The 13,007-nt window shown below is 39.6% G+C and overlaps 1 protein-coding gene and 1 long non-coding RNA gene across 2 annotated transcripts; both read right to left on the bottom strand.

Moving 5' to 3' along the window:
- Nucleotides 1–3,127: 3,127 nt before the first annotated feature.
- LOC117508522 lies at nt 3,128–5,075 on the bottom strand. The gene is made up of 2 exons (XR_004560115.1): nt 4,750–5,075; nt 3,128–3,621 (listed from the first exon to the last, which is right to left on the bottom strand). It is a non-coding gene; the product is annotated as an uncharacterized LOC117508522 (long non-coding RNA).
- Nucleotides 5,076–5,237: 162 nt separating this feature from the next.
- Nucleotides 5,238–12,261, bottom strand: sptssb (serine palmitoyltransferase, small subunit B). Its single transcript, XM_034168300.1, has 2 exons — nt 12,163–12,261; nt 5,238–6,528 (listed from the first exon to the last, which is right to left on the bottom strand). Exon 2 carries the CDS (start codon nt 6,518–6,520, stop codon nt 6,278–6,280), a length of 243 nt encoding a protein of 80 aa, XP_034024191.1. The 5' UTR covers nt 6,521–6,528; nt 12,163–12,261; the 3' UTR covers nt 5,238–6,277.
- Nucleotides 12,262–13,007: the final 746 nt, after the last annotated feature.

Raw genomic sequence — 13,007 nt, 5'->3', positions numbered from 1 at the left:
TCATTTCTGCTGCTTTGAAGATTCCTGAGCATGGTGGCCTCCATCATCTGTAAATGGAAGAAGTTTGGATCCACCAGGACTCTTCCTAGAACTGGCCACACATCTAAACTGAGCGATCAGGGGAGAAAGGCCTTTGTCAGGGAGGTGACCAAAAACCTGATAGTCACTCTGTCAGAGCTCCTGTGTTCTTCTGTGGAGAGAGGAGAACCTTCCAATAGGACAAACATCTGTAGCAATCCATCAATCAGGCCTGTATGGTAGAGTGGCCAGATGGAAGCCACTCCTTAGTAAAAGGCACATGGCAGCTCACCTGGAGTTTGCTAAAAGGCACCTGAAGGACTCTCAGACCATTAGAAACAAAATTCTCTGGTCTGATGAGGCAAAGGCTGAACTCTTTGGTGTGAATGCCAGGCATCATGTTTGGAGGAAACCAGGGACCATCCCTAGAGTGAAGCGTGGTGGTTGCAGCATCATGCTATGGGGATGCTTTTCAGCAGCAGCAACTGCGAGACTAGTCAGGATTGAGGGAGTTATGAATGCAGTAATGTACAGAGACATCCTGGATGAAAACCTGCTCCAGAGCTCTCTTGACCTCAGACTGGGGCAACGGTTCCTCTTTCAGTAGGACAATGACCCTGAACACACAGCCAAGATATCAAAGGAGTGGCTTCAAAACAACTCTGTGAATGTCCTTGAGTGACCCAGCCAGAATCCAGACCTGAATCCGACTGAAAATCTCTGGAGAGATCTGAAAATGACTGTGCATTGACGCTCCCCATCAAGTCCGATGGAGCTTGAGAGGTGCTGCAAAGAGGAATGGGCAAAACTGCCCGTGGATAGGTGCACCAAGCTTGTGGCATCATATTTAAGAAGAGGCTGTAATTGCTGCCAAAGGTGCATCAACAAAGTACTGAGCAAAGGGTGTGAATACTTATGTACGAGTGATTTCTTAGTTTTTTATTTGTAATAAATTAGCAAAAATCTTTAAAAAAAAATTTTATGTTGCCATTATGGGGTATTGTGAGTAGAATTTTGAGAGGAAAAAATGAATTGACTCCATTTTGGAATAAGTCTGTAACATAACAAAATGGGGGGAAATATGTGAATACGTGTGCACTGTAAGCTGCATAACATTAATGAACGATTCATCCCTTGTACACTCAATGCCAAATTGTCTTTTAAGTGTTGTGACAAGGACATCACAAAGTGATAAATGTTTTAGCATCCCAACCTTTTCCATCTGCCAAGTATATACATAATACATAATAAATATAATACTAACTATAATAATAACACATAATAAAATCATTGGTATTTATTTATTGATTTGTCTGTCTGTTAGCAGGATTACATCAAAACTACTGCACGGATTTTCACCACAGATAGATATTAGGCCATGGAAGACTCCATTAAATTTGGGAGGTGATCCGGATTCTTGATCAAGATTTCACTTTATACAGGTTTTGAAGGACTATGTCAAAACTGCTTACGTCAAAACTACCTCACAGATTCTCACCAAATTTGCACCACAGATTGATATTAGGGTATGGAATTATGGAGGTGATCCAGATGCATGGATGGGTGTCAGAATTGGTGGGTGTCAGAAATCTCAGATTGCTCTTGTTTAAATGTGTTAAGGCCTTAAATGCAAGAAGGTATTTGGGGTTCATACTGTCTGTCGTGAAATAAAAGTCAATGTCAGAATCACTGCAATTTTATTTATTTTTTTTTTCATTTTCCACACCATCCCATATCATTCTGATTTGGAATTGTACTTGAATATATATATATATGTGTGTGTGTGTGTGTGTGTGTGTGTGTGTGTGTGTGTGTGTGTGTGTGTGTGTGTGTGTGTGTGTGTGTGTGTGTGTGTGTGTGTGTGTGTGTGCATCCTTGTGTTGTATGGAGTTTTTTAGATTATGTGTTGAATAAAAATTAGTTAACACCTCACCAAAAAAAAAAAAAAGAATTGACAGTCTGCTCAAGGCTGCCAGCATGAACATGAAGAAAAAAACCTTAGTCCATGTCTTCAGATGTCTTTATTTCTTTATGTTGCAGTCATGTGTTTACACACACACACACACACACACACACACACACACACACACACACACACACACACACATATATATATATATACATCTCTCTCTCTCTCTCTCTCTCTCTCTCTCTCTATATATATATATATACATATATCTATATATCTATATATATATATAGATATATATATATATAGATGGATAGATCTGATAGAAACTGCGATTCCAATCCAAATGCTGGCAAAGTAGTTCTCAGAGGAACCTGAAACTAAAGTTACATTATTGAGTTTGAAAACCAATTTTTTTTTAAAATGGTCGATTTCACACAACGTTTGATGATACAGAACTACAACACTATTTTACTTGCTGAATATAGCAAAATATGATTATGACTTCCCAATTGATATTTTATTACATTTCTGATCAATGTTGACTTTTTGAAGTAGAGTTGATCCCTGTTGTTGCAGTTTCTACTGGTAGAAACTCTCATCCAAATGTTGTCAAAGTAGTACTCAGAGTTTCTGCTCGTAGAGATTATGATCGCAATCTCGACTGGTAGAAACTGTGATTCTACCAGATTGCAGTTTATACATACATATTATATACATACACACACTTAAAAAAAAAACTGAATTAGCGACCAGTGAAAAAGACACATACTATCTTAAAGCATTTCTCAAAGCATATTTTTGGTTTAAGAAATATCTCATACTATTGTGAATTAAATGAAATAACAAACCAGAACAATGAAAAAAAAAATCACTTTCAGCTGAAGAGAAAATAAAGAAGAACAGGAAATGATTCATTGCTTATGGCCACAAGAGAATACAGATATAAATAATCAAGCAAAAACATTTGGTAATTGACATTGTAACCAGCCAAGCATTTACCAGTGCATATAAATATATAACTCAGTATAAATAAAGTTAAATTAGGGATCCTGGTCAAAGTGTAATGAGCAAGCCCTTGACCAGAAGCACAGGACTCAAAGCTGCTCATCAGAACTACCAGACTATTTCCAGTCCGCTCTCCATTGTTATAATTGGCCAGTCAGAATTTAATTTTCATTCAGGCCTGTTTGGTGTCTCGTATTTTGCACGTGACGGCAGACAGCTTGGCTTTGACTTCAGAGACTGTGGATTAAGTACAGCTACGTCATTAGCAAAGCCAAGCCTACAATCCAAAGGAGTATTGTATCAATATTTGCTCATGATTTTCACCGGCCACACCAACGCATAACACAGCACAGATAAAGACCGGGCATAGCACACGTCCACCACGTTATTATGCATTATTACTTCATCTTAATTTCTGTGAAATTAACAACTGGGACAAATGCTCCAAACGGGGTGAATGAAGCAGCTCTCCAATCATGATGCTGTCAGATTTGTTGCATAGCTGGAGCTTTTTGGTCACTTTTTCAGTGAAGCTGAGCTGCACAATGACTGAACTGCAGTGGATAAAGCGACTAAAAAGGGTGATAGGGGATCTCATATAAAACCAAAAATGGGCTGAATTATTTCAAGTGCACAAGAAGTCACTTGCTCTTATTAGACAGCATCTTTCAGTACATAATAATGTGCTGCCACCAGTGTTGCCACAGTTACTTTGAAAAAGTAATCCAATTACTGATTACTGATTACTCCTTGAAAAAGTAACTTAGTTACTTTACTGATTACTCAATTGTAAAAGTAACTAAGTTAGATTACTAGTTACTTTTTTAGTTACTTTCCCCAGCTGCCGACAACAACCCACGTCAACATGACAATGATACCTGTTTTGCCAAAACTCACTTTATAGTCACCCTTTCTTGACTTCAATGAAAATAAATACTTGTTTTATAAAAAGTAAAATAAAGACGTCTTTCTTGACCTCATATTTAACTGTTGACAGCACTGTAACAGTAAAACTTGCAATTTCAAACCTACATTTTTTATAAATGTAACTATTAAATTCTAACATTTTTCTAACATTTAAATTCTCTCTAAACATTTTACTTGTCGAAATTATTATTATTTTAAGCAATATTAGTAGTTGTAGTAAAAAACGGCTTCAAAACTGGACCTTTAATCTAGGGGTGTTGTGGGGGCGTGGGGCACATCCCTGCCCCACGCCCCCATTCCATCTGGATTCGCCCCTGCTTTGGCGTTTGAGCACAAAGAATGGATAACATTTATTTATGCAGAAAACAGGACCAGATTTACAGGTAAGAAAGTTTTATTGCGTTTTCACATCATGTGGTCCTCAGAAAGAGAGTTTAGGTGCATTTGAGTGGAAAATAGTGTTAGTTGTTGACGCGTCGCGGAGGATCAGCTGTTTTTAACGACCAGATACAGAGCGGCTCAGCTCAGAATTCTAAATAAAGGAGGAAAAAAAGTATAAAAATGTCTCACCTGCTCAGTGCAGGTGTGCTGATCACCGCGCTTTAAGAGGTGAGGACGAGTCGAGCAGCTGCAAAAAACCGCGGATGAAAAGCTCACAGCTCACTTAAAGTGGGACGTTCAGTCGAACCCCGACCTCCTGCCCACGGACCAAGTTTAATGCTGCTATCGACCCACAATGAAGAATAATAGTAACGCACAGTGACATGGAGAAGTAACTTTAATCTGATTACTGTTTTGGAAAGATTAACGCGTTAGATTACTCGTTACTAAAAAAAAGTGGTCAGATTAGAGTAACGCGTTACTAAGTAACACGTTACCGGCATCACTGGCTGCCACAGATGTAAAAACAGGCATCGTGTAGTAAGCACATTACCCCTCAGCCCCATGGTAAATACTGGAAACCTGTGGAACAATTTTAGGTAATAAAATAAATTTCCACTTCCAGTTAGGCCCATTAACATAAACTCTATATAATAAAAAAGAATAACTTTGCTAATAGGTATGTATATTAGATGTCATTCATTGTCTCTATACTTGCTTATTCCAATTAAGCGTCATGGGGGAGCTGGAGCCTAACCCAGCAGTCATTGGTCAAGAGGTGGGGTACACCCTGAAGAGGCCACCAGTCTATCACGGGGACAAACTCATTCACACCAGCCCAGTCTCATGAAAAGCACCCAATTTTGTTTTGTTTTTTTATTTTGCTATTTATAATCTTCCCCTTCTCCTAACTCTAACTCTAACCATAGCATTAGTGTCTAAACCCCTATCCTACCCCCCCAAGAACCCCCTCCACCCCACATTTCGTGCCCCCTAGGGCAAATATATCTAGAAAAATGTGTCACACAACCTGTTTTCTAGTAATAAATTGTACAATTTTATCAAAGCTCTTATGTGCAGACCTTGGTGTATTTTGTGACTTTAAATTTTAAATTTGTGTGTTTGTTTCCCTGTTATTAACATGAAGTCTATATTATGAGGTAACATTACTGACATTTTGGAAATGTGATGTGTTTAACCATGCGTGATCCAGCACGCAGGTGCCCCAGAATTGAGGACTCCAGTGGCTGGAGAAGGTCAAGGGGACATCAACATTTCACCTGGCTTTGGCAGGTAGATGTTACTTTAAAGGAGTGGGGATGGGTTGATGGATTGCCTGGGTGGTTGTCATCTATGGTGTGATGGATGTGGTGATGGACAGTGAAGCTCCCAGACTTGACCTGTTGTAAGCATGTGATGTGCTTCTGTTATCTTTTACACTGCTGTGCTGCAAAGTCAATATCCCCCATAGGAGACGATAAAGAACTAATTAGAATGTGTAGACATTAAAGGACTGAGAGATGTACAGCTAAATGTAATGACAAAAGGTCTACAGCTTTGGTGGGCTGAGGGGTAAACAGAAAAACTACAAACAGTTTCACAATGTAGCTCAGAGGATGTGATGGAGAGACCAGAGTCTAGTCATGGTAGATAATTATAGGAAGAGAAGCATGCAAATCTGACACACATGTATGACCCTATCATGCAAATCCAAGAGGTGGTATGCACTCACACAGGACATATGGAAATAAAAACAAACCAGGACTAACAAGATTTCACAAAATACTTCACAGTGAGGTTGAGAAAGTAATGTACAGTTGTGTGTCTAATACCATGGGGTAAGGCTGAAGGGTGTGAGATGTAAAGAAGACAGCTCCAGAGAACATTCCTCAGAAATCTTCATATTTTCAACTCAGGTGAGGTCAGGATCAGGTGATGAGATGAACTGCTGAGGCGTAAAGGAGTTTGAGTTACGGGAATTGCTTTAAAGACTTGCTCTAATCCATCCAGTCGCTGCTTCTTTCCCTCCGCCTCTTAGTTCATGAGGGCCATGGTGCTCTCAGGCTGGCCACCAAAGATACCGGAGAAAAACTCCAGTGCCAAATGGACATGGATAGGTACAAAGACGTAGGAGGTGTAGATCACCATGGCGATGGCAGAGAAGAGGATGGAGTTAAAGATGGACTTTTCCCATGGTTCCAGAACATAGATGCCGGTGATGAGCAGGTACTGGTAGTACAGCCAGGCCAAGTACTCCCTCAGGTTCTTGAAGTTCATCCTGCAGGCTGTGGTACACACACACAAAAAAGAAAAGGATGTATGAAGGACACGAGAGGAAGAAGGCTGAAGCAGTTGAATTAAAGGATTTAAATGAACAGTAAAATCAAACTGCCCACAGATGGAAGTGTATAGATTTTTTGATTAATAAAATTTATGTGCGTGTGATTCAATAATGTAAGCATAGCATGTCTTAATAACACTTCTTAAATCCTGTGTTTATAAAGGAACATCAGCTTTAACAAGTGATGGCTCATGAGGTTTTATTCTTGGTGGGCACAGTTCAGCTAATCAGCTAACAGCTAATTAGTGAAGCTAACTTTTTCATTAGTGGTCTCGCTTTTCAGCTAACCTTGAAAATCATTTGCGGATCAGTTAGCTTGTAGTAGATTTAGTGAATCTAACTTTAAGTTAGCTAACATTTTTTTTAAATAAAGTTTAATGGTCAAAGATGTTTACATACATTTGTTTCTGGTGGAGCTTATACACAAATCCAGTAAGTGAAATGGACACATTGTGCAAAGGAAATAATCATAATCTCGAGGAGATGGAGGAGCAGAACATCAAACCAGAGTAAATGAATGCATTAAATAACTATTAAGATTATTTTTCCATGTAGCTACATAGTAAAATCATCAATGTTAAATTAACACTGCCAGTGTACATATGGTCCCACTTGAGTAGGACCATATGTACACTGACAGTGTTAATTTAACACTGTCAGTGTTAGTTTGACACTGGTGATTTTACTGTGTATATTTCTATTTCTGAATATTCTTATTTGTTTAATAGTTTCTCTATTGTACTATATTGAATGAAAACTGAACTGTGACTAAACTATATTGAATGAACACTACTGTTTAATTTTATTTGTTCATTTTGTTATTTAGGTACATCTTGATCATCATCTGATCTTGGTATGCTAAACCTTTTTGGGAACCTCCATCTATCTGCTTCATGTTAAAATTGCAGAAAAATAGATTTATTTAGAAAATGTGTGAATATGCATTTTCAAGTAAATCGAAAGTGCAGACAACATATCTGTTGTTAATTCACACAAAACTAGCAATAACAATGTTGTTTAAAAATCAATCAAATCAATCAAAACCTACACTGTAACAAATGTCCATATTCACTTACAGTAACCTACTAGTAGGTAAAGTTGCCAGTTGGGTACAGTTATTCTACTGTGTGCCTACTAGAACATACAACCATTTCTGTTTCTGGAAAATACAATACAATATTGTCCCACGGTAAATTAAAATGGAAATTTATTACAGTGTAGAAATGGCCGCTCAGCAGTCAGACCTTCCATGTTTGGAACAAAGTTCCGGTTCCTGGGGTTGATTGACAAGGAAACAATCCCTTTTTAAATTATAGTACCATACCAAAGCAAACAGACTAGACAAAAAATACATCATGCATTTTGTGAGTAGCATTAACTTACTCAGTTGATACACTCTAAGAAATGAAACACAGGGGTTTTAAATGTAATTAATACTATTATTTTCAATACACTTGCAATTGTTAATTTTAGGGATTTAAATAATAATATTTAATTTGATTTAATTAATTTCATCTACAGTATTGTTTTGTACTTAACTGACAATGTTATGTGGAAAACGTTACCTTAACTTTATCAATTAAATTCAACGTTTTATTTCTTAGAGTGCAGTGCACAATCATGTTTTACAGTTGGTGTTGAAGCTTGGGGAACTCTACCCTAGCGCTGCATATGGCTTTTACACAATCTTTAACACACACACACACGCACACACACACACACAGCATAGTTGGGTGATTCTTAGACTACGGGCACTTTTATGTCCTTTGATCATATTTTATGAAAAACAGAAAAAAAGGGAAATTTCACACTTTTATAGTTATCTTTACAATGAAAGTAAGTAAAGTAAGTCCCTTCGGCTGCTCCCTTGTTTGCACTTGGGGTCGCCACAGCAAATCCAAGGTGGATCTGCATGTTGAATTGGCACAAGTTTTACGCCGGATGCCCTTCCTGACACATTACATGGAGAAATGTGGCAGGGGTGGGATTTGAACCTGGAACCTTCTGAACTGAAACCAAGCGCATTAACCACTTGGCCACAATGAAAGTGTTTTAAGAAATTTGTTCTAGTAGTCTGTGATGACTTTTTCACCTTTTTTCAGCATCATTATATGCAAATATTGCCGTTTTGTGCTTGTCCCACACCCAGACTTTTGATCTTCAATGATAAAAATGAATAGTAAAAAACGTTTTTTCTAATGTTTTAAAATATCCCTGAATAAAATATCAGTAAAATAATCAAAACATAATTGGGGTATTCAATGTCATACAACTGTTGTGATTTTTTTTTAAACCAAATGTAGTTGTCCCACACTATTGCCGTAATTACACCACAACACTGTAATGTCCCTTTAAAAAGTTTGTATGAAAGATTGTTTGGGTAGTTTCTAAGGAGATGAACAGTGACATCAGAGCACATGTCTGACATGGAGGGAATTTTGACTTCATCCATCAACTTTTGAAGAAAAGCCAAGGTAAATATCGCTTGAAATGAAAATATTTTTATTGTATGTAATTTCCAAACATGCCGTAAGATTAACTCAGTTTGTAAATTTGTTGTTTTTTTAACGCACAGAGATGTATTTTGCATGCACAAAATGCTAGAGACCACTTAGCTAATATGTGATGTTAGAATAGATTTTTCCCCAAAATACTGTCAGACTGTAATTTCCACCACCGTAATTTCCACCACATTGCATTCTTGGGTGGAAATTACAATGGTGTGGTGGAAATTACATTTACGCGTGCAGGCGCAATTCATAGATCCCCATACACTGCCCTTACTCTCTCACACGCTCATCTCATGGTCTCCCCACACATTCAGCCTATGCACACTCTACACCAGTGACGGTCCTACAATGATTTACGCCCCGGGCAACGCCCTCTTCAGTGCCCTGCCCCCTTTCGCGGCGGCCCCATCCCCGGCAAAAAAAAAACAAAAAAACGGTGAAAACGCTATAATAACTGATAAAAACCACTAAAAGTAATGTTATTATTACAACAATGTGGTAATAGTGTAAAAATAACACTTTTTTAGATGATTTTTGACACGTTTATAACTCTAATTAACATGCTTATAGCAATTTTCGCGATGTCATTTGGGGTCGGGGTTTCACGGTGGTGCCACCCCCTCTCGGGTGCCGGCCTGGGCAATTGCCCGGTCGGCCCGCCCCTAGGACCGCCCCTGCTCTACACACTCAGTCTATGCTCCCCCATCACATCCTGTCCATGCTCTCCCGCACCACATCCTCATCATCTTACACCTAATACACGTATAGACCCCAACTACCTTATGCTCTTTCACATTACACACCCGACTCATAGCTCACTTCTCACTGACACACACACACACACACACACACACAATTCATGGTGCCCACACACTCCGTCTCCCTTTGACAGAGCCAACCATCAGGGCATGTGTACCCCCACTCTCACACACATGCAAGAACGAACACACGCATGCACACACAGCCTTGTGATTTCCACCACCCCATTTGTTTTTAAATAAATAGTTACAAAATTCTAATCACTCATTAAAAACCTCTGCATAATTTATGAGATAATGTGCCACTTCAATTAAAAACACAAGTAGTTACACCTTGAAATGTATCTTACCATTCCAATGCTATATCTCAGGTTGTGGCGGACGTAACAGTCGCGTTTTGTCCTCATCACAATTAATTTACCTAATCCATAAATGTATATGTTTTACAATATAGGCATAAACAGGTAAAACTATATATGAAATTGGTCTTCCAGTGAAAAAACATTATGTGTATCATAGTATTTTAAAATAAATGACAAATATTTACGTGATGGAAATTACATTTGTGCAAGCCGAGTTGGGAAATCTGTTAAAAAAACACCAATTTGTCTTAAAATATCAGTGTGTTCTCTTATGAATCATCAAACTAGACTAGTTATGCTTACCTGTTACACTGTGACAATTTATATTTTCACAAGTTTTCCTCTTCAAGTTCACAAGGCCAATAGTGCCCGTAGTTAAATAATCACCTGGTTGTGTGTTTATTAATAAAGCCTGAAGGGGAATTAAGAGCAGCAGAGTCCTGAGGGCCCAGGCTACGGGTGTGAGCACAGCTATCAGTTGTGTCAGGAGAGAAAACACTTATCAAATTAATCCCAGAGGTCCAACGTAGACTATAATACGACCAAACAGCCTTGTTTATTATCTACACAGACACGTGAGTTGCACATACCATGCCATCCCCACCTACAGCCCTGCTGTTCTAGCTAAAAAACAACAACAAAACAGTCGGATGTGGAGGGTTATCTACAGTATTGTTTGTTTAGCCGTACTTAGGCTCTACCTGTTGTCCATTAAGTGCAACACAAAATAAACAGGTGTTTATTTGAATTGCTGTCTACATAGCCACAGGCTAAAACAAATTCTGCTGCCACACAGACAGGGGGTGGAGCCAACAGGTGCACAACAAGTACAGGTGCACACGCCGGGATTTCTAGAATGTGCTTTGCAGGAACAAAACAAATGGAAGCTGAGTTTTCCATGCAAGGCAAATGATGTCAACCTGATGTTAGGATAGTATACCACACTATTACAATGTGGTTTTTTGGGGGGCAAATGTATTTCATTGTCTACAATGAATATAAGTTCATAGTGCAGCCTGTCACATTTAATTTGAAGGTGATATCAAACAAATCAGGTGAACAGTGTAGTAACTACAGCAGCTAAGACCAGACAATAAAGTCTGTGTTGATGTCAAGTGTTACACGTCCCTTGGACTTCACATAAATTAAGAAATCACAAATCTGCCCAGAGCAGGTTGTCCTCAATAACTAAGAGACTCTGCATTAAGGAGACAAGTGAGGGAAGCCAACAAGACACCCGTAACAACTCTGATGGTGTTTTGCACATCAGTGGCTGTGACTGGAGAAGCTGTGTGTCCAATAACTTTCATCAGCCACAGCTTCATGTTCGTTAGGTCAGGGATCCATCACCATGTGAAAGCACCTTGGATCCTGGATGCAAACCATTCAAGCGTACAACTGGTCTACGCCCACCTCCCCAAAAAATAGCACCCAGCTAGGTGAAATGTGGGTGTCACCTTGACCTTCTCCCAGTTGCTGGTGACCTCAACAGAGGCACCTGTGCTGGATGCTGCTCACGCACACACCACATGAGCATAATGTCATCGCTAATGATCCCTCACAAGAAGGAGAGAAAAACAAACTTCAAAAAAGAGAAGTCTCCAACATGCCTTCCTTGCAGACTTCATAAAGCAGTGACATTGGGCCTCCTAACAACACACAAAAACGCAGTAATTCCATCATCACTCACCTGAAATGGACGTAATATGTCTTTACTCTGCACTATGAATATATTTATTATTGCTATTTATTAATAATCAAACTGGCAACGTCCAAATCCATATAAACTGAGTGTATAATAGGACCCTGACTGGAAAAGGAGCTGTTCCCTTCCTGCAGATGTCCCATCAATAACTAGCATTAAAACCTAACAGCTTTGATGTAAGAGCTCAAAAGCGCTTTTCTTTAATAGACAAGACCGAAAATCATTTAAATATTGACTCTTTACCTGAGCAGCCGCTGAGAGCTGGTCCTGTGCACGGAGCCGGTGCTGCTTTGTGTAAACGAATAAAAAGCTGCCCCTCCAGTTTGTCGCTCCGCGAACACCGTGCGTGGCACGCCACGCCCACTCCTCGTGCACGCTCACCATTCACCTGGCTTACACATCATCACGCAGGTGGAGAGGAGAGGATGGAGGCTCGCTAACGACGCGTACTTCCCGTTCGGAGGCCCGTTCATGCGGATGCGCCTTCAAACTTTGTTCCGGTGTCGGTGTCGCATCACGCGCGCGCTCGCTGCAGCACAGCCACTGTGCTGCAGCAACACACTACTGCACCGTGCACTGCAAAACCTCACACACACACACACACACACACACACACACACACACACACACACACACACACACACACACACACACACACACACACACACACACACACACACACACACGGCGTGTGCACAGCGCCTACGTGCCTCTGCAGTCTGCATCACACCGTCACAGCTCAAACCCCGTGTGCATCATGACCGTTACAAGATATGTGAACTGGAAACTTGCACAAATAACGCAAAGCATTCGAAATATCCTTTATGATGAAAAGTGTTAGATATTAACAAATGCTTGTCTACCCCCCCCCCCCCCCACACACACACATTTAAAATAAGAGCAATCAGAGATTTCTGACGTCCAGCGATCTGGATCCTGATCACCTCCAAAATTCAGTGGAGTCTTCCATGGTCCATTATCTATCTGTGATGAAAATTTTGTCAAAATCTGTTGAGTAGTTTTGACATAATCTTACCAACAGTAATCCTTCACATCCTATATAAACTGAAACTTGATCCAGAATCCAG

Source organism: Thalassophryne amazonica, chromosome 4, assembly GCF_902500255.1.
Source record: "Thalassophryne amazonica chromosome 4, fThaAma1.1, whole genome shotgun sequence".
NCBI classification, from domain to species: domain Eukaryota; kingdom Metazoa; phylum Chordata; class Actinopteri; order Batrachoidiformes; family Batrachoididae; genus Thalassophryne; species Thalassophryne amazonica.
The sequence above is the reverse complement of the archived record's forward strand: the minus strand, read 5'-3'. Positions and strand labels throughout refer to the sequence as shown.

What these genes read in the sequence shown, in the direction of transcription:
- sptssb (XM_034168300.1), bottom strand. Translation starts at nt 6,520, where the DNA reads ATGAACTTCAAGAACCTGAGGGAGTACTTGGCCTGGCTGTACTACCAG.